We start from the raw sequence: 22,122 nt of genomic DNA on the forward strand, positions 1-22,122 counted from the left end.
ATGACTTTTTGGTATTTTTCTTTGCTTATTGATAACTATATTACTATAAACTTCCCTCTTAATACTACTGTGCTGCATCACATAGGACCTGATATATCATCTCTTCATTTTAGTTGAACTCCAAGTAACTTTTTATTTCTACTTTAATTTTCTAGTTACCAATGATTGTTTGGAACTTGTTGTTTTGTGTCCAAATGTTTGCATTTTTCAAGGGTTTTGTTGTTGTTGTTGTTGGTTTCTGACTTTATTTGACTGTGGTCACAGAAGACGTTCAGTATGACTTCAGTCTCGTATACTTATCTATCCTTGTTTTGTGTCTCAGTTTATACAATTTTAAAATATTATATTAAGTTTCAGTGGGATGGTATGGAAATTGTTGTATCTCGTTTTCTTCATCAAAATTACTTTAAATTCACTGTTGTTAAACTCCCCACTATGTACCATCTTCCTCATTGATTCTGCTGCAGGATTTAGGACATTTTCTTTGTTTTTCTAGTAGACAGTTCAGTGGCACTTATTTTCAGTAGTTGCTCTATTTCTGTGGATATTGGGTCTGGAGGGAAAGATGTGTTTGTTCCCTCTTATCCTCATCATCCTGGGTATAAAACCCCTTGCTTTCACTCTCCTTTGATGCCCAGACCCATTCTGTCTAAGCATTATCTGTGATCCTACCTCCCTCCTCTATACCCAGCTATTTTTACCTACTGCTATTGGAGGCTTACTCTAGAAACAGATATCACTAGATTTTTTTCATGTTTCCTTGTTCTTTTTTGGTTTGAGGCCACATTTAATGGTGCTTTGTAACCACACCTGCTCATTGCTCAGAGATCATATACAGTGCCAGGATTCGAAGCAGCATTATGTCCCTAGCACGATTCTAGGCAAGTGCTTTAATCTTGGTACTATCTTCTTGTCCTTCCCTTCCCTAGATTTTTAAAGAGTGAGAAAAGGATCCCAATCTGACACATGGAATAGCCATGTGAATTATTCTCCTCTTTTTGAAGGTAGTTACTGAAGTCTTAGCTTCTAAATTGTCCTCCCAGTCTTCTCTCTCTGTCTCTCTCTCTCTCTCTCTCTCTCTCCTTTCTTTGTTCTGTGATTCATCTCATCACAACTTTCTTCTTATCTGGCTTATCTGGAGCTAGAGTTAAATCTCTGATTTCCCTTTCACTATTCTTCCAACACCTTGGGTTCTTGGTCACCCACTTTCAAAACTGCAATTGTGTGGATTGACCAGACTTCCCTGATGATAAGCTGATGTGAGTCGTAAGCAATTCTACTTGATTCCTAGTTGTGTTCTAAAGAAGATTTTTCCCGGATACAGTCTTACAGACTGTTATGTTTTATTTTTCTATTTTTGACTTTTCCAAAAACCATATTTTAAATCAATGTTAGCTTTCCTTTCTGAATCATGGTGTCACATAAAATCAGATAAATATAATCTTCAATTATGTTTATATATTTAGTATCAGGGCTAAAGCTTTATAAACTTTTTTATATAGATGAAATAATAAGAGTGTTACCATCTCAGACAACTTATAATCATCCCAGCAGTTACAGAAGCTTTTCTTTCCTACCTTCATTATCCTCTTCTAAAATCAGGAAAGGGGTCAGACAATATGCCAATAACAAAGTTTATTGTTACATCTGTTAGATGTACTATTCTAATCAGTTAGTTAATGATGCCACCTGTGTGGAATTTTAAAATATTGCCCCATTTCAATTTTTAAAAATAGAAAACAATCCTATTTTTTATATAATATTTGAATGGCTCTCATCTTTTCTTTTATATTCTTATGAAAAGAAATGAATTCAGCTGACATGCATGCTCTGGTCTCAAACAATTTTCAGCTGAGGGATCCCTAACATTGCCTCACACCCTAAAGCATACTGTGACGTTTTTCACTTATTACACATTACTTTTGATAACATTGGCTGTGCCATCATGCCAAGGGGTACTGACGCTTCAAATGTGCTTTACTTGATTTGTATTTTCACCAGCTCCACTGAAGCATCTTTTTATACATGTACAGATGTTGAATCCAGACATTAGGAGAGATTTAATCTCCAAAGTGATCAAGGCTATGAATTCATGAATCCCTCAGGCATCATTTGAAACTAGAGATGATATTTAGAATTTTGAAAGAAGATTTTACGATTCAACTAGGTCCTAATTTAACTACTTCTCAGCCACTTTTATACAAATTTGGAGCATTTAGGCTGATCTGCTGGCAATAATGTCAGCCCACTTGCAAATAGATCCAAATAAAATGCTTTAGTTGTACTGTCAGTGTGTGATAACAGGCTATTTCAAAATTATTCTTAGTAAGGAGAAACACTGGTAGAATTTACCAAAGCTCTATCCTAAATGAGTAACTACAATCCTAAAAGTCAAGATGTGAACTTGCCCTTCAAAGTAAGATATGATAGTATAATCTGGCCTCTGCTCTCCAACTCTTATTCTCTGTACTGAATATACAACTCATTGATTATTTTTTCTACACATCCAGACAGCTTTCTCACTATAAATCAGTGCAGTATTCTAGTGAAAATCAGGACATCCTTAGCTTGAACTTAGAATATCTACTTGAGCCCAGGACTCCAGGCCCTTTATCACTGCTTCACCCTCAGGTCAACTAGGACACTTGAACCATTCAAATTTAGCAACTGGCATTCTGGAAAAACTCTTGGCAAGATAGTTTTATTTCTAATGATAACCTGTACTGACAGTTAATGCCTTCAGACCTCTGCCTAAATCTGACTGGATTCACATTGTGACCTCTAGTCTTGGCCTAATCTTATCTAGTCTCCAGAGTTTAGGTCTAATTTTCTTTTCTAGGAATCTCAAATTTTTACATCTTTTTTCCCTCTGTTTCACTCTCCTCACCACCCCCCTCTTTCCTTCCTACTGTCTTTCTGATTTCTTGGATCCATTTTTTTAATGTCTAAATAGATAGAATAATTTTGTGAATAAGAAAAAAATTTGACTTATGTAATAGGCTTAAGAAAAAAAGTGAAGTGAAGATATAGTACAGAGGTTCAGATGCATATCTTTCATGCGGCTGACACCAGTCAGCCTAGAACCACATGGTCCTCTGGGTACTGTGCAAGGCTTGTGCAACATTGCATCCTCGGATATTCACCTTGAATCTCTGGTCGTTGGCCAGAATTCACTGGGACACCCCTGTTGCCACCTTGCCTCCTGAGCACCACTTGGAGGTACCCTCTAATAAAAATAAAAGTAAAGAGAGAGAGAGAGAGGAACATTTTTTGTACCACACAACTTGTTGGTCCAAACTTGGCTCCAGTTCCACATGATAGTACCAAGATATCAATTCTCTTTAGGAAGTGTGACTTTTTGTCTCTCATTTCTGATTTAATTTATACTGACTTTATTTTCAGTGGATCCTTTTCTGTGTGGTGATCTCCGAAAATCAAATTTACTATGTTTCAAAGTTCTCTACAAGTCTGGAGCAGAGATACTTTCCAATATTTAATCATTTATAAAAAGATGCTAGGATTGTCTTTTTGGAACTGAAGTCCTATTTTCATGTAGACTCAGTTCCTCTGGACAGGAAGATGGAAAATTCATATGAGATAGTAAAGTTTAGACTGCATGCCTTCCCTGAAGCTTAGAGTAAGACCTTCAGTAAGTCTTCAGTAAAACCTAGAGGAGTCACATGCACAAAAAAAAAGCACTGGGGGTGGCGAGCATGTTTCCAGAAAATGATTGAATGGAATAAGACATATTTTTTTGTTTTTTATTTTTGGGGGGCCACATGTGGGGCTTATTCCTTGCTCTACATTCAGAGATCATTCTTGGCAGCGCTCAGAGGACCACATGGGATGACTGGGATCAAAGCAAATTGGCAGCATGCAAAGCAGGTGCCTCACTTGCTATACTATCTTTCTGGCCCCAAAGACAGGCCTGACCAATAGGCATCCATTACAACCCAGACTCTTTGCTTAAAGAAAAATGTCCAAACTTCTGAAGATGGGCTTTCACAGCCTCGGTGATCTTTTTATGTTTTCCTTTTTTTTAACTTCTTGCTGCCCCTTCATCAATAATCTCTACTCAAAAATCATAACTTACAATTTCCCCCAGTTGCCATGTTTTTATTCTTTGAAATATTGGTTTGCTTTATTCTCTACAAATCACCTCTTCACTGATTTCTTCTCTTGTTCCTCAGGCTGATTTGGACTTTCAAGAAACTCTAGGTTTATCTCTTTTTTCTAAATTTAAGAAGTCCTTAATTATTTCGTACAATATATGGGTGCTCTCTGTAAACAGGAATGGAGTCACCAATTAATAAAACAAGTTACATTTGTATGAGAGAAATGGTGAACATCACACACGCAAATTTATGTACAATAGCCAGTGATAATGCCATAAAGCAAAATAAAAAGTGTTGCAAAGTACAACAAAGATGTTATCTTTTCTTTTTCTCCAATATATGATACAAAGCCTAGCACAAACCAGGCACTTAATTCATTTTAAATAATTAATAAACTAATGATAATTACAAAATTAGAAAGCATACCTTTTGAATTCATGTGTAACTATGAAACTTTTCCCTATTATACGACTATGATTGCCCAAAAAAATCTTAAATTTATTCTTAAAACAATAACTGTTTGATACATATATGTATTTTTTTCCAAAATAGGAAATTAATTTTGATGAAGGGTGGCCAATAATAATGGTGTATGTATGTGTGTATGTGTGTCATTTATAGATTGCTTTCAACCTGTGTTGACACTTTAATAGGCCCTTTCATAGATTTTCCCAGCAAATTCCTCCTCATGTATTAGAAACTAAGTTGATTGATGATTCTACTCTGTTCTTAGTTCATATTCTTTTTCAGTCAAGAGCAATAAAGTAAAAACGTGCTAAGTTGATTGCCTAAGGAAATGTAGTTAATATAGTGAAGAAGAGCTGCCTAATGTGATGCAGTAGCAAGGACATATCCCCTTTGGCTCAATAGTTCATAAGCCCCTAGATGCACATATTAACATTGCACATTCTCCATTCTGTTTTCCAACTAGGCGAAAGGCAATCGTTACTCCAAGCAGATTCACTCTTCTATGCACGAATAGCAAAACATTTCTAATAAGATTTTTGGATGACTCTGTTTAAGGAGGTCACCAAAAATAAATCTGAAAATTGACCCTTATTTATATCATTCAGAATAGTGTGTTTGCTGGTTGCAACACATTTTATATTTAATTCTCAAAAGCATTTATCCCAGATACTAGGACTCCCAAAGCAACTAATGAATAATTTGTCCGTGTATAAAATGCCCCTGTGTGTAAAACAGTTTCTGTTTTCTTATTTCCATCATTTTCTACCCCAAACTTAATAATATCCCACTAGCATCCACTGAAATATTTTACCCCAGTCTTCAGTTCTCAGTCTTGACCAGTGGATATTGCAGTAAATTCTAAGTTGTCTGAAAATGAGATAATAGTACTGTAATCTTCTGTCTGCCATAACTTCAGCTAAAGGCTGCGACACCATGATCCAAGGATTCTAAAACTGTGATTGTAAACTACAGACTGTGAAGTCCTGAGTTTAAAATGAACTGAAAGCAAACCTATGGACTTTTTTCTTTTATTATGGTGAGGGGCTCCATGGGCGTGTTTGAACCACACCTGCAGTGTTCAGGGGCTATTCCTGATCTGAGCTTAGGGTCCCCTGGCAATGCTTGGGGACAATATACCGTGCCATGGGTTGAACTAGGGCCAGCCACATACAAGGCAGTTACTTATCTCCTATACTATCTGTCCATCCCTCAAATCTGTGTTTTAGCAAACTTCCCAAGTTATCTGCAGTCACAGTCATGTCAGAACTACTATCCTAGACATTCTAGTTAGTTAGGTGTATGTCTTTACCCACTGAAACGCAAACCGAGGTCAGAGAGATGATTCCAAGTCTGAGATTCAGTTCCTCAACCTGCAATTCCTCCACTTCTCCTTAGGGTAGCTCAGACTCTGTTTTGGAAATGCTAGAAAAATAATCATGAAAAATAGATGTGTTGGGCAACAACAGCAACCAAAAAATGTAACTGCTATTCTGGGGGTTACATTTCAGTTTAGATCCTTGACAAATATTTAAATGAATGATGATTTCATAGTGTAAATACCATCATAGAAAATAAAATGATGAGAGCTTAGCTTGGTAACAATCTAGGCAAGAGCATTCTAGGTGAGAGTCATGTCACTGTCATCCCGTTGTTTATCAATTTGTTTGAGCGGGCACCAGTAACGTCTCTCAATGTGAGACTTATTGTTACTGTTTTGGCATATCCAATACGCCATGGGTAGCTTGCCAGGCTCTGCCGTGCGGGAAAGATACTCTCGGTAGCTTGCTGGGCTCTCCTAGAGGGGCAGAGGAATCGAACATGAGTCGGCTACGTGAAAGGCAAACGCCCTACTGCTGTGCTATCGCTCCAGCCAGGACTTAGAAGTACAAGTACAATCAACCAAAGGGCAGGACAGAGATCTCAAGGGAAAGACAATAGAAAATGAGGTTAGAGGCTACATGAGGTCCTGTGTATCCAAATAGTAAATGTTGATTTTATTCTAGTTATTTAAAAATAGTCCAGAAAATATAGATAAAATATGATGCGCTATGCCTTTCAAAGGATGACTTCATCTGATTTATGGAAAAAGAACATTATATCTGGAAAGAGGAAGTTCAATTATTTAGCAAGAGATAATGGCAGAGAGAAAGGCTCTAAAGCAGGAAGCATTTCAAAGCAGAACCAGCAGGGTTTACCCATACCTAAGCTGGAGAAGTGAGAAGTGGAATCCAAAATAAGTGTATCTACCTGAGAAAGAGTCTGGAAAAAAGAATCAGTAGTTTCATTTTTTTTTTTTGGTTTTGAGGTCACACCCAGCAATGCACAGGAGTTACTCCTGGCTCTGCACTCAGGAGTTACCCCTGGTGGTGCTCAGGGGACCATATGGGATGTTGGGAATCGAACCTGGGTCGGCCACGTGCAAGGCAAAACGCCCTACTCGCTGTGCTATTGCTCCAGCCCCAGAATCAGTAGTTTCATTTTATCTTTTCTGTTTTCTTTTCCTGAACATTGTGCACTTGTCTAGATTTCGATAGGTTCTTGACTTTCAACTGTTTGGGAAACAATATTGAAGTTCCCCCTTCTGCCATTAGTTGTCATAAGTTATTCTCACAAAGTCACCCATCCCCTCCTCCTAGCACTGTCCTCTGCTCCCACCCAGAGCGCGTGGGCATACACACACAGCACTTTAAGAAGACAAGGTCAGGTGTTGAGGATGGCCATCTGTGTCGAGAGCTAACGACTAAGAATAGCTATGCAGAATGAATGTACTTGCTGTATTGGACAGGTGGCCATGTGGTTGTGTGTCTCTGTTCTCTGCAGCCATTGCACTGGACAACTTCAGCAGGTTGACTGTGGTCTCCTGGAGAGCAGCCCGTTTCTCTGGCCGAAACCACTTCACTTGGCTTTCTGCTCTGGGCTTTAGAACCCCTCAGTAAATCTGACTCTGTTTGAATTGGTGAGCAAGAAGGAAATAACTTCTGTTTGCAAATAGATTGAGCCCGGAGGTATTTCTCAACGGAGCTTTAAAACTGCCACTGAAAACAAGATTATATTTTATTCCAATTACATTGAAATGAGTTCTGCTCTATTTCTATATTGAAAACATCCAGAGCCGTTCAATTCTGTGAGCCCACAACATTTTTCACAACCCTTAGGCACTGTCTGGAGATGCGGAGGGGCCAAGGCAGAGAAGGGGGTGTTCTGAGTGATATGGGAACAACGGGGAAAAAAGGATAATCTCAAACTAGAAAATGAATTCCCCTGCTAGGGTTTCTACAAAGGAAAGAAAAACAATCATTTTACATCGGTGATTGCTGGACTATAGGCATCTGAGAATGACTTATGGTTTTTCTATACCCTTTGTATTAAATCAGAGTTCTCCAGAGAAATAACAGGAACAAAAACAAAACAAAAATACATGTAAAAAAATAAAAGATTTATTTTAAGGAATTTTCCCATGGCATGGTAAAAGGTGACAAGTCTGGAATCTGTGGGACAGGTTGAAAGCTCAGGTGAGAATTGATATTGCTAGCTTGTGTTCAGACCATGCCAGAAATGGGTGGGGTGCCCATGGTACAGTTTTGAAGCAGAATTTATTTTCTGAGAAACTTTAGGGCTTTTTTTCCCCTTAAAACTTTCATGTCACAGGGGCTGGAACAATAGTACATTGAGTAGGGTGTTTGCCTTGCACGCGACTGACCGGGTTCGATTCCCAGCATCCCATATGGTCCCCTGAGCACCGCCAGGGGTAATTCCTGAGTGCAAACCTGAGTGCAACACCTGAGCATCGCCGGGTGTGACCCAAAAAGAAGAAAAAAGAAAAAAAGAAACTTTCACCTCATGTGATGAGATTCAACCACATCATTAAGTAGAATTTCCTTTACAAAAATCACTTACACATATATAGAATGCTGGGTGAGAAAATTTATAGCATAAGGGAGATGCCTAGGTCATCCTTGGCCCTTAGTGTTTAGAGAAGAGAATGTCAGAGAAGGAAAGAGATAAAGGGGGGAGGAGGAAAGAGAATGAGAAGAAATGGGTGAACATGTATCAGGACTTCAGTTATACCGTGACATCAGTGGGTGGTATAGCCATATATCCAAAATACAGATTCAAAAACACTGAAGGCATCAGATAAATTTGCTTGCCTTACATGTAGACAACCTGCTTTCAATCCCTGGTACCCTCCATGGTCCCTGAGCGCACCCCAGAAGTGATCCCTGAGCTCAGATCCAGGAGTAAGATCTGAGCACCATTTGGTATGACTCAAACCACCCTCTACCAAAAATTATATATATTTGATATCAAAATTATACTAAACTCATGCGATTTCTCAGGATTGGAGCAATAGCACATCGGGTCGGGCATTTGCCTTGCACAAAGCTGACCCAGGTTTGATTGCTCCACCCCTCTCAGAGAGCCTGAGCAAGCTACTCAGAGTATCTCGCCCGCCCTGCAGAGACTGGCAAGCTACCCGTGGCGTATTTGATATGCCAAAACAGTAACAACAAGTCTCACAATGGAGACGTTACTGGTGCCCGCTCGAACAAATTGATGATCAATGGGATGACAGTGACAGTGATAGTGATTTCTCTATTTGGCCATTGCTGATTCTAAAGACAGAGATGGGGTATGGGGACAGCAGCGACATTTCCACGGGTATTATTTCTGGAAAGCTGTGCCAGCTATAAATATAAGATACCTTGAGTGTCCTTATTTAGAGAGCGAAGGGAAAATCACCTCTCTGCAAAGGGCAGGAATTAGAGCATCAACTTGCTGGTGTCAGCAGTGATGTAGTTACCACACACCTCTTACCCCAAGTCAAACCTCAGAGGATGGAAAATGAAATCTCAGACCTCAGGGGAAAAAAGTGAGCTATCACACACAGACACACACACACACATACACACACACACATTTTCTGTAACAAATCACTTAAAGTTGCAGTTCTATGACACCAAACACTTTGAAGACATTACACAAGCTAAAAAAAATCATGCTATTTTAAGCATATTTGATTTTGCACCAAGGTTAACCAATACATCTAAATAAAAATGTATCTAGTTTGCCTTGACTTCTGTTTAATGAGGAGTGTCTGTATGCTTCACTGGCTTTTTCTGAGTTCTGGTAACTTGTTTACTGATACAGAGATTTCATTATAATGTGACTTAATGATGCATACAGTACAGTTAAAGTGCTTGCATTTTAGAAGTATTTTTTTAGTATTCTCCTCATGGAATAGTCCCTGTAGTCAAAGATGGATGAAAATTGGAAATAAACCCTTGAGATTACCTAGTGAATACTTGCTGTTTATAAATGAGAAAATTTTGTATAAATGAGGACCCAAGGTCATTTTCAAATAGTTAATAAGAAAACCAGGAAGAGACAATGTTCAGTTCCCAGGCTTTTGTTCTGTCCTCTCACCATCCTTTAAGACTCACTTCAGGGGGCTGGAGCTACAGTATAGTGTACATCGGGTAGGAAGTTTGCCTTGCATGTGGTCCACCAGGTTTGATCCCCGGTATCACTTATGTTCCCCGAGCATGAAGCAATTCCTGAATTCAGAGGCAGAAGTAATCCCTGAGCATCGCTGAGTATGACCCAAAAAGCCAAAAAAAAAAAAAAGAAATGAAATGAAAAAAGACTTTCTTCAGCCTCATGAAACTCTTTGTAGCCTCCAAAGATTCCTTCCTTTTACACACCTTAATCATGGTCTGTTTTTAAAATTTGGTTAAAACTCTGCACAGTTCTTCCCATATCATATTTTGTTCTTATATTTCTGAAAAAGATAGTTGTTTTAAGGACAAAAATCCATGCTCTATCATTCTCTTGAGTGCCCCACAGTACCAAAACAAACAAACAAACAAACAAACAAAAACCACCCAAAAACCTTGTGTGTATTCCTGAATTGCCTAGTGATCCTGCTTTTCTTGTTGTTGTCTGTTTATTTTAAGGAATTTAACACTTTTTTCCTTGTCACTTCTACCATCCTTAGTAGAAACATAAATTTTTCTATGTGTGACTTTTTAACCATAGATATGTGGAATAGATGGATAGAGAAAAAGGCATAAGGAAGAGAGAAAGATTATTATAGGTCACAAGCTACATGTACCATACATGTACTCTGTCATCTCCAGTGACCTTCCCCATTACTCAACCTCAAGTAGTTAATAGCATAATCTTACATTACATGTTCCCATCACACAGAAGTTTTCTAACTCCAAGATCTTTGTGTGAAAAACTCCCATTTCTGAAGATGGTCTGATAACTTCATATTTTCAACTTCCTCACACATTCCCAGTAAAATATGCCTTCTTTAATTCTTCTACTTTTTTCTACTGGGTCTCTTCCAGTTTCCCTTGATAGCTCAGACTGATTAGACATGGTCTCCTGATTTATAGTACTTTATTTTTTTTTCCTATAGCCTGCAAGTTCCTGAAAAAGAGTGACAATACAAACTCTTTGCTTCTTGACTCCTAGTTAGGTGCATAATCCTTTGTAATTGAGGTTTTGTGATTAGTGGAAAACTTCTAAATCACCACCGTTGCCTTCCCTTCTAAATTCAATCATTTGCCAAATACATCTTATTTTTATTTTCATTAGTTACTGGTGCCCGCTGGAGCAAATCGATGAACAACGGGAGGACAGTGCTACAGTTCTATTACTTTTTCTGAAATATCTATCTTTTGCCTCCTTTCTTTTCCACCATCAATAATCCAGTATAAGCCCTCATTTATTTATGCCCAACCATTTCACCAACTTATGCCAGCTCTAAGTGTAAGTCAAGAGATAAAATTTCACCTTACCCTTCTCTTTTCTTGCTTGATGAATAAAATTAACTTTTAAAAGATCAGGAAAGTGGAGCTGGAGTGATAGCACAGTAGGTAGGGCGTTTGTCTTGCACAGCAGGTAGGGCATTTGACTTGCACACAGCCAACCTGGGTTTGATTCCCAGCATCCCATATGGTCCCCTGAGCACTGCCAGGAGTAATTCCTGAGTGCATGAGCCAGGAGTAACCCCTGTGCAACGCCGGGTGTGATGCAAAAAAAAACCCTAATTCTGTATTTGCCCATTTTTGTTCTTTTAAGTACTGAGAGTGATAAAGAGTTTTTCCTAAAACTGCAGGATATCAAATTACCTCAGCTTGAAATAATCCACGCCTCAAAGTGGCATGTCATGGGAAGCCACTTCTGAACATTCTTTGTGAAAAGTAGGGGAAAGCATGCTCTCAACATCTTGGAGAGGCCTTCTTCATTAATAACTTAGGATTCCAGTCTAAAATTTAGTAATAATGCAATGTATATATGCTAAAATCTCGGGGCTAGGATGAATAGAGATGTTACTGAGACTGCTTGAGAAAATAGATGATCAACGGAATGATGATGATGATGATGATGATGATGATATATGCTAAACAATAAATGAATAGCAAGGACCAGAGATCCTGAGTATCAAGAGTCAGATCCAAAGCACAGGTGTATTGTGTTTGACCTAAAAATTATACTTACAAAATTGAAGCAGCTGTACATAGAGATTTTGTTCTGAAAAAAAATGCAGATTTTATCTTCTCTGACAAAACAGAACATTTGGCAACACTGAGATCTATTCCATTCAAGGTACTTATCAACAAAAACCAGGTTGTTCTTTAGAAATGTGCTTTCTAGTTCTCCAAATTTCTCACAACTTTCTAGCAACACTCAATGCTTTATGTTTGTTTGGCTGTACTCATTCATTCTACTCGGTCTTGTAGTTTTCTGAGTTGTAAATGTGCTATGAAAAACAGTTCTACAATGTATTTTTATGGTAAGAATGCTGGTTTGGGTTAATTGTATATCCAAGCCACCTAACATTGTCTTATTGTCCCATAATAACCATTCGATAAACATCTGTGTATGTGTGTGAGAGAGAGACAGAGACAGAGGGACAGAGAGACAGCAGAAACAGAGAAAGGAAGCTCTTCAGGCTACTTTGAATAAGGAATATATACAATATACAAAAGGAACTCAAATTTAAATTGATTCATGAAATAAGTATTATTAACATGTAAAAAATCAAGGAAATGAGAGTTGAGATGGTACCAAATGAGTACTTACTATTTGTTTAATCTTAGGGAATTTACCTAACCTCTCTGAGCCTATTCGTCTATTAAAGTAAGACTTATCGTGTCACTATGAGAAAGAACTGAAATTATCTATGCAGTAGGATTAAAAAGTAGTAGTCATAACAAGAACAAGAAGAGTTAGTCATGACTGACTAAACATAAAAGCCAATGGAAGTGTCAGGTAAGGACATGATGGGCAACCCAGTTAGACTAAAATGCTTCACAGAAAGAAGGAAGCCAAGATAGATGGGAATGGAGGGAGAAACAGAGAGGACAGCTTCAGTCACCATTTCTGCCTCCAGACAACTACATCACTAACTACACTGCAGGATGTAATAAAGACCAAGATCTGTGAAGTGAATTTTTTCTGTAGAAACAAACATGAGCATAGGTCTGGTACTTGCTAGGAGAATAAATCTGAGGCAGTTTGGTGTTGACAGTATATTCAACAGTGGTTTCCATGAAACATCAACCATAAAGCTAAGTGAGTGGTGAATGCTCAATTAATCACAATTCTCTCTTCTGTGACTTCCAGCCATCATGGTTAACCTGTACCAGTCTTCCTTTTCTCTTGTATTTAAATTTGCCTCTTTCCCATTCTATTCTCTATCTTTTCATCATTGCATTTTGTTTTACTTTATTTACCTGCTTATCTGGATCTTGGACTTTCAATGTGTGTTTACCAAAGATAATGTTTGTGGAAAACAATTACAGAGCACTTACTGTATAGCAGACATTGCTGGCACTAGATCTAAACACAGTTGCTTGTGCAGTCTTTAGAAATACTTCACACTCATCAGCATGAATGAGCACAGTTGCCTCCAGGTAAATCAATTTGCAAACTACATCAGCTTGAAGTTAAATAAAGCCACAGTGTAGTCCAGATGCACTTACATTCCCTGCAATTTCAAAAGTGCATGTAAGAGCATAATGGAGAACAAGAGCTAGAAAACCTGATGAATTTACCAATAGAGTGACAAGAAGTCATCATTGTGGAGCCACACATATTCTTCTGACCCAGGAAGGCACTTCTGTCTGGTAGTTTACTCATGAGAAAATATTATGGCTACGCAGAAAGATTTAGCTGAAAGATACTACTTGAAATCTTGTATATATAATACTACAAAAGTAAAATAAGCCTTAGTACTTACTAGGTTAATTCAATGATTGTTTATTCTCATGCTATTAATAGTGATATCACAGAATATTTATTAATGTGGAAGGATGACACCTGAAATAAAGCAGGTTGTAAAGCAAAATATGCCAGGTGAACTTGTGTTTGTAGGCACAATGGAGAGCAAAAGGGCAAAGGCTAGGAATGTTAAGAATAATGAACTCTAAGGGCTAGAAGGATAGTCCAGTGGTTAATGCACGTGCCTTGCATGTGGCCAACCTGGGTTCAATCTCCACTCCTCCATATGGCCCTGCCAGGAGTCAAGAGTGAACCTTGAGCACAGGCGCTGTGGTCCCCCAACCAAAAATAATAATATTGAATTATAAACTCTGAAGGTAAGAAGATCTAGCTTTTTGTTCTGTTTCTATTTAATTTAGGGGCCATATGCAGCACAACTTCAAGAGTAGCTCCCTCAAGGGGCTCCCCTGCAGTTGGGAGGGGGTGGGGTGGGAGGAGGATCAAACTAGGCAATCCACCTTTCGAGGCATGAACACCTGTCCTTTGTGTCATCTCCCCAGCCAAGATTATCTGACTTATTTTTTATGTTTTGTTTCTTATTTTCTTCTAGTTTTAAATGTTTCCATATACCACCAGTATAACAAGAAAAATTGCTCTCCATTCCTATGGCATTGTTGATCATATATATATATATATATGTATATGTATACACACACATATACTTATGGATTCAGTAAACAGTAGTTAGCACTGCACTGTTGTGGCAATGTTGTCCCGCTGTTCATCAATTTGCTCGAGCGGGCACCAGTAACATCTCCACTGTGAGACTTGTTACTGCTTTTGGCATATCGAATACGCCAGGGTTAGCTTGCCAGGCTCTGCCGGGCAGGCGAGATACTCTCGGTAGCTTGCCTGGCTCTCCAAGAGGGACAGAGTAAACAAACCAGGGTCAGTTGTGTGCAAGGCAAATGCCCTACCCGCTGTGCTATCGCTCCAGTCCAAAGGGTAGTTAATTAAGAACAAAAATACAATATATGTAAATTTAACCTACTTGGTCCCTGAGTATCTGAGTTTAGAGTTTAATGTATCTGTATTATGCATATATATACACAATATTGTTTATATAGCATATAGTATAGATATTTATTATTGATATAGTCGTATATGTGTATACAATATTATACTTGTATATATATTCCTATGGGCTGGAGCAATAGCACAGCTGTAGGGTGTTTGCCTTTCATGAGGCAGACCCATGTTTGATTCCTCCGCCCCTCTCGGAGAGCCCAGCAAGCTACCGAGAGTATCGCACTGGCGAGGCAGAGCCTGGCAAGCTACCCGTGGCGTATTTGATATGCCAAAAACAGTAACAACAAGTCTCACAATGAGAGACATTACTGGTGCCCGCTTGAACAAATCAATGAGCAGCGGGATGACAGTGACAGGTACAGACAGGTATATATTTCTATACATTTGCATGATCTATAATATACTATATCACAATATATATTTAAACCACCACACACTCGTAACTAGTGTGTCTTGTAAGCGGTGGTTGGGACAAAGATGATGGGATATCGCTGATCTAAGATGATAGATAGATAGATAGATAGATAGATAGATAGATAGATAGATAGATAGATAGATAGATAGATAGATAGATAGATAGATAGATAGATAGATAGATAGATAGATAGATAGATAGATAGATAGATAGATAGATCCAGAAGAAAGACAGATGACCGCGAATCGTTACCCAATGAGCGGTCAATGCAAACCTCTGAACTTCCCCGCGCTGTGCCTGAGCGTGTCTCCTTCTGTCAGGTCGACGCCCACGGCAACATCCTGCTCAGCACCCTGGAGATCCGGAACGAGACGAGCGGCACGGAAGTGCTGACGGGCGTGAGCGAGCCCAGGACCACCATGTACGCGTACGACAGCGCCAGCATCCACTACCGCAAGCCCCTGAGCAGCCGCGAGGGCTACGGGCGCGCGCTGGACCGCCACGCGGCGCACAGCAAGGGCCGCATCCGCAGGCGCGCGTCGCAGCTCAAAGTCAAGATCCCCGACTTGACTGATGTGAATTCCATCGACAAGTGGTCCCGAATGTTCTTCCCCATCACCTTCTCTCTTTTTAACGTCGTTTATTGGCTTTACTATGTACACTAAGATCTGCCCGAAGGGTTCCTTGTATGAGTCCTTTCCTCTTGACTTTGAACCCCACAGGTCCCCTGCAGCCCTCCTGCTGTTTTCTTGAGGTAAGAGATTCAGCCATGCGATTTGTGTTAGGTTTTGCACATCAGTTTTATTACTGCACCATGTTTACTTCCAAAAGGACAAGTCTACTGTTTTTCCAGTCTAGTGTGATCCAGGTTATCAGCTCTTTGGAGAGCTCTGTGAATTGCCATGTTTACAAACACGCACGTGTGCACGCTCGCACGCACGCACACACACACACACACACACACACACACACACACACACACACACACACATACACGGGGTGGGGGGAGGGAGAGAAATTCCGTCGTTGGGTGGATCTTTAGCAGTCCTTCCTTAGTGGCCCTGCATTTTGGTGACTGTTGCAATGAAAACGCAAATGAGGACTACGTCTCGTGTGTGTGTGTGTGTGTGTGTGTGTGTGTGTGTGCGTACTCACGTGCACACCGTTTCCTGATGAGCTGTAACAAACTCACGCTGCCAAAAACAAACAAAATCAATACAATTTCTAGGATCTCTGGAGAGAAAACAAAGCCATTGACAAGTTGTAACTTTCCAGGAAGAAGGGAAAGCAAAAAGGAACCAAAGCAAAAAGAAGGGGAAGGAAGACATCCCTGCCTCCTTGCGTTCCCCCAAGTCTAGCAGTGCTCCCCCTCAAAGAAGGGGAGAGAGATGGTCAGAGCAGGGGAATTAAGCCTAAGCTGCCAGATCCACCTCACTCTTAGGCTGACTATTGGGAAAAATGCCTCTGAGACTTCCCGGCAATATTTAAATGAATGCTAGAACCCATCCTGGGAGTCACAGAGAATATTTTTCATTTTTTTCTTGAGAATGGATTTTGGGATGAGACTGGTTTTTGTTTTGTTTCGTTTTTAACTATGTCAAAGGAGCAACCCTGAATTTTGGTCATTAACCTGAACTCTCTCGACCCTGTGTTATGAAGCCATGCCGCCCCCATCCCCCAAAAGGGGGAGGGATGCTTCAAAGAGGGACACGGAGACCAACTTCTGTTGAGAAAAATATTGTCCTTTTCACAGGGAAGGCAAGATTTATGTGCTGTGAAAAGCGTGCCTGCGCAGTTACCTGAACTGCCAAATTTTAAATCATATAGTATATATTTCTTAGCCTTCCAAGACCAATAGCCACTGGTGACAGGCTAGTTGCACAGACCTCAGCCAGCACTTGTGACGCTGCTCTTTTGAGCTCTACATTCCAAAATACAAAAAAAAAAAAAGTTCCGGAAATACACACGCGCGCGCGCGCACACACACACACACACACACACACACACACACACACACACGTGTGTGTATTTCTCCCAAGGGATCAGATATTTATTTTAAGGAAAACCTTAAAAACTGCAAAACTACAGATAACCCCAATGACAAAAATCACTGGGCCATCACACACTTAGAAGCAATTCTAAGGTATAGATTCTGTCTACTTCATTACTCATTGTCATTAACTCTGCCTTATCTCTTCTTACATATTACTTTCATCATGCTTTTCATAGTAGGGGGACCCCTTGGTAGCCCCACATGCATTCCTAAACATATCTAATCATCTACAGTTGAGATGCCATTTATGCCATTAAAGCCTTGTTTTTTCAGCCTCAGTAAGTTACATGTTCATTTACAAGGTTCAGTGAAATCCTATAATGTCCAACCAATGATGATGATTTGGGACCTGATCCATAGATGTAAAATAAGAATTGAGATCATAATATGGACAGTTGCCTCATTTGATGATCTGGTTTTCTCACTAAAGCATTAGGGGATGTATTTACAATAGCATTAGCTGCTAGAAATTACAGTGTTAATTAGAAAGATAAGGTTGAATTCCTACTGATGAGACCAGGGAGAGTATGTTATATAGATATTCTTTTAGAAAGTAGGAGGGGAATTAAGCCCTCAGTAAATGAATGCTCAAGTTATAGAGAATATGTAGGTTTCATAGTAGGAATATGAAACCTGTTTTTACTAGAAGAAGTCATCTCAATGGTTTCATAAGAAATCAGAGGGGCATGGGGATCAAAATTTCATTTGGTTTTCAGTTGTATAATCATAGTAACTTAGCCAAAGAAATCTCCAGAATTTGTTGATAAAGTTATTTCTATCAGAAAATGCACGAATAGACTGTGATGTGCTCACCTCAGTGACTGTAAAAATCATTATTTCCACTGACTACCCAGGAACCAAAGTGTAACCATTTGTTTTAACACACACAGGAGTTGGCTTTGGATGTGTGTTTGGGAGGGGGGCAGGGGGGATGTCGTTGTTTGCTTGCTTTTTTTATTTTTTGTTTTTGCTGATAACTAGCACAAATGAATCATTCTGATGTCAAAGTTCTTCCTAAAGCTTTTAAGGATGAAGTGGTAAATCAGAACAGGAACATCTATAATTTACAATTTTCTTTTCCTTTTGAGACCATTCTTCTCGGAAATGATTCAGTCTGAGGTTTTATGTATATATAACCTCAGACTAACATATATATTCATTTTTTACCTTGCTACAAAGTTCTAAAGATTTTGATGGATGTAGTTTATATATATATATATATATATATATATATAAAGCAACTTAAGGGAGAGAAAGAATAACATTTTGATTTCTTATAAAGTGGCTTATGAATTGTAAAATTAGAAGCCTGAATATGTCATCAGGCACAAATTGGTGTGACTATGTGTTCTTCTGAACAAAAAAGAGCACGGCCACTATAATGCAAATCATGTTAAGTAGTTTTGATTTTGAAGGCAATGGCAGATGGAAGAAATAGAAGCTGTCATTTTTTTTCTGGCTAATAACCTTTATCTCCACTTCCTTCTTCTAGGTTTTTCCTAACCAAATTTTCCTTTCCTGTCCTCCCTCCTTATTCTCCACTCCCATCTCCCACCAGTATGTGACAGAAATTTCATTTTATGCTTCTCTCCCTGACTTACCCTCAAACCATGTAGCAAAACATAAAAGTTATTAGACATTATTTTATTCAAGTGAGTCATTCCTGAAAAATTCTAATCATGACATTGTAGAAAGTTATTCTTTAACCATTATTGGGTTGTTTTATCTTTACCATGCAAATGACCATAATCTTCAGCATGATCAAAGTGCCCTCAGAGGCTGAAAATGACAAGACTCTCTCATGCCAATCATGTCCGTGTCCACAGTTCATACATAAGAACAGAAACTAGGTCATAGACTTGAACTGTGTAGACCTAGCAGAAATTACATCTTTCATTTGACAGTGATAACTACATTTTCATTCCTTCTACTTGTGTTCTTTGGCCTAAACATCAGGGGTGACATACACACTCGTTCCACTTACCAGCTCTGTGAGGCAAAAACTTATTTTTGGCTTGTGTTAGCCAGAATTCTTGCCTCATTTTTTACATTGCCAAATAGAAACAGCTGACTGGTTGATAATTCTGTTGACTAACATACTTTTACATAATAGCATATTTCTTATGCATTATAAATATCAGTAAACAATCTTGAAAACCTAGAAAGAAAAATATGGTGTATAGAATAAAGTTTGCTTTATGGATCCCAGCGTATGCTTTCCCTAAACAAACATCATGTACAATACACGGAAATGTTGACTAATTCTGTCTTTCTAAAATAAATGACAACTTTATAAATGCTGATCAAAGAAAGAGTTCAATTAAAATTTTCCAAGTTAAACACAAAACAATATGTTTAAAATCTACAAAGAATTGGTATACAAGATGTTTTAGTGTGGACAGTTTGAAATAGAATCTAGCCAGTGGATGATGTGCCACTTTTTCTTCTAAGCAAAGTATGCTCATATATCCCAGGCAGAAGGAAAAGGAAATGTGCAGGCATTTGTATATCATGTTGGTTTCATCAAGTTACTAGAATGAGCAGGATAGAAAAACAAACAAAATCTGTTTCCTAAAAAGCAAACAGTAAACATAAAGATAAACTTGATAACAGAATGTGGACTATTATGTAAACTTCTTTGTAAATTCTGTACATAGTTCATTGAACTGTTCCCTGTTGCGTGGTGGTCTTCAGCTTTGGGTGAATGTTTGAAAAAATCTGAGCACTGTAAATAATGTAAGCTTATAAGCCACTTGCTTTTACTCATGAAGTGAAATGACAAATGATTTGGGTCCAAACCAGAATCGTTTTTGCTCTTGCTCTTTCTCTGCCATTTTGTGTATGCAGTTTTGTGACTCTGCCCGGTGTCTGTCATCACTGCCTCATGTCCTAACCCCACTGAAAGGGATGACAGATGCCCTGGAGCTTGGGAACAGTGCACTAGCAGAGACAGGATCTGTAACCAGCTGCTCCTGAGCCGTCATGAGAAGTAAAGGTGTTTTTAGCAGTCATTTGTGGCGATTCTTAGATTCAGACGCTGAATTCTCTCTGCTGTCAAGAGGGTCCAAAATGTCAGAGAGGATCAGTTTCCACAGGTAATTCCAAGCTTAATTTGCACCAATAGCTTTAGCTTCTAACCTTTCCCCTTCTACAATGTTTCCCAGAACTTCAAATAAGAATAAAAGTGGATTGGGGCTGGGGTGATAGCACAGTATGCAGGGCATTTGCCTTGCACGCGGGAAACCCGGGTTCAATTCCCAGCATCCTATATGGTTCTCTGAGCACTGCCAGGAGTAATTCCTGAGTGCAGAGCTAGGAGTAACCCCTGTGCATTGCCGGGTGTGGCCAAAAAAACCAAACAAACAAACAAAAAGAATAAAAGTGGATGGATGAGTCTGATTAGGGTGATAGGGTGAACACACTAGTGTCTAAATAGGAAGAGAAAAAAAAGAGATAGCAAATGATACTGAAAAGCCTCATAGTCTGGAAAAAAATCCTCAGGATGGTGGAATGTCATGCCATGAGATGTGTTTCCATGAAAACTGGCTGTCCCAAAGAGAAATGTATTTACATCTGTGTAAATACATAATGTCCAAGCAAACTGGAACATAGATTAGATTCTCAGTAATACGTTAGAGTGCACAACCTCCTTCTTAATACAGGAACTTCACAAGAAAGGACATTTAATGCCAGCATTTTAAATGCTATTATGGGTAGCCATTATAGTGGGACACTTTGGTACCAAATGTACCAAGTAGGAGCCTTTATCAACTGACTAAGACAAATGCTCCCCTAAAACCAAGCAGGCCAAGCCCATTTCTAGTACCAGAACCCAGAACACACTGTGCTTTTACTTTAGTCATGCTTTTACTAGATAACTAAAATGAACAAAATTCACAAAAATGTAATTGCTAAAGATTATGATTTCATACACACACACAAAAAGCATTTTATGTACTGCAGACCATAAAATTCTAAGTTCCTGGGAGGAGAAGCATAAAGAACATTAAGTTTATTTTCACTCCTCAGAGACCATAAATTTCCTTGCTTGAACTGAAGGGGTCTGAGAGGTTGGTTGTTTTTGTTTGTTTGTTTATATATTTTCTCCAAGGTAATAGTTCTTGGTACATTAAGGGAGTCATAACCATCCCTGCCCCTACCTAGACATCGTGGGCACATCTTAAGGCAACCACATGCATCACCAAGGCTTTCTGTAGAAATTTAATAGGAGAAAAGTAAGTATATTTCTGAATAGATGAAAAAGAAACCCTTCTCCTAAACAATCCTAGTTGCATTTCCTGTCCTGTAGAAAATGGAAAACTCAATGAATAAAATAGAGGCCAAATAACTTGACACTTTTGCCTTCGGTAAACAGGGTCTTAGATACATTAACTTCAAATAACCCCAGTTGGAAACCAAAGGACAAATAAGAACTGTTGATATTGCTAGCTAGCTCCTACTTCTCCCTGGGTTTCCTTTTGACAAGAAATAGGGAAGGGGAGAGATCTTTTAGTATAATTCCTTATAGGTTAAAATTAAAATATGTCTGTGCATTTTGTAATTTGGGCTGTGTAAAATAAATTACCTCACTTGTGTTCACTTGTTCCCAGCCGCATATGCCATCCTGCCTCATGCCTTAACCCACTAAAATCAGTTAATTTCTTTTCCTCTTTGTTAATGCTAAGTCTTATCATCTTACCCATGAATCTTACCCATGAATAGTTGATTATATTCAGTGAAAACCAACC

General features: G+C 38.9%; 1 protein-coding gene across 2 annotated transcripts in view; it reads left to right on the plus strand.

Annotated features, from left to right (window-relative positions):
- The window catches only part of GABRB1 (gamma-aminobutyric acid type A receptor subunit beta1), a 373,240-nt gene extending 356,953 nt beyond the window's left edge, over positions 1 to 16,287 (plus strand). For both annotated transcript variants that reach the window (XM_055139472.1, XM_055139473.1), the window contains one exon: positions 15,642 to 16,287. In XM_055139472.1, the coding sequence (XP_054995447.1) occupies positions 15,642 to 15,986 (345 nt within the window). In that variant the 3' untranslated portion in view covers positions 15,987 to 16,287. The remainder of the gene's footprint in view (positions 1 to 15,641) is intronic.
- The last annotated feature ends 5,835 nt before the right edge of the window (positions 16,288 to 22,122 follow it).

This window comes from Sorex araneus, chromosome 5, assembly GCF_027595985.1.
Source record: "Sorex araneus isolate mSorAra2 chromosome 5, mSorAra2.pri, whole genome shotgun sequence".
Taxonomy (NCBI): Eukaryota; Metazoa; Chordata; class Mammalia; order Eulipotyphla; family Soricidae; genus Sorex; species Sorex araneus.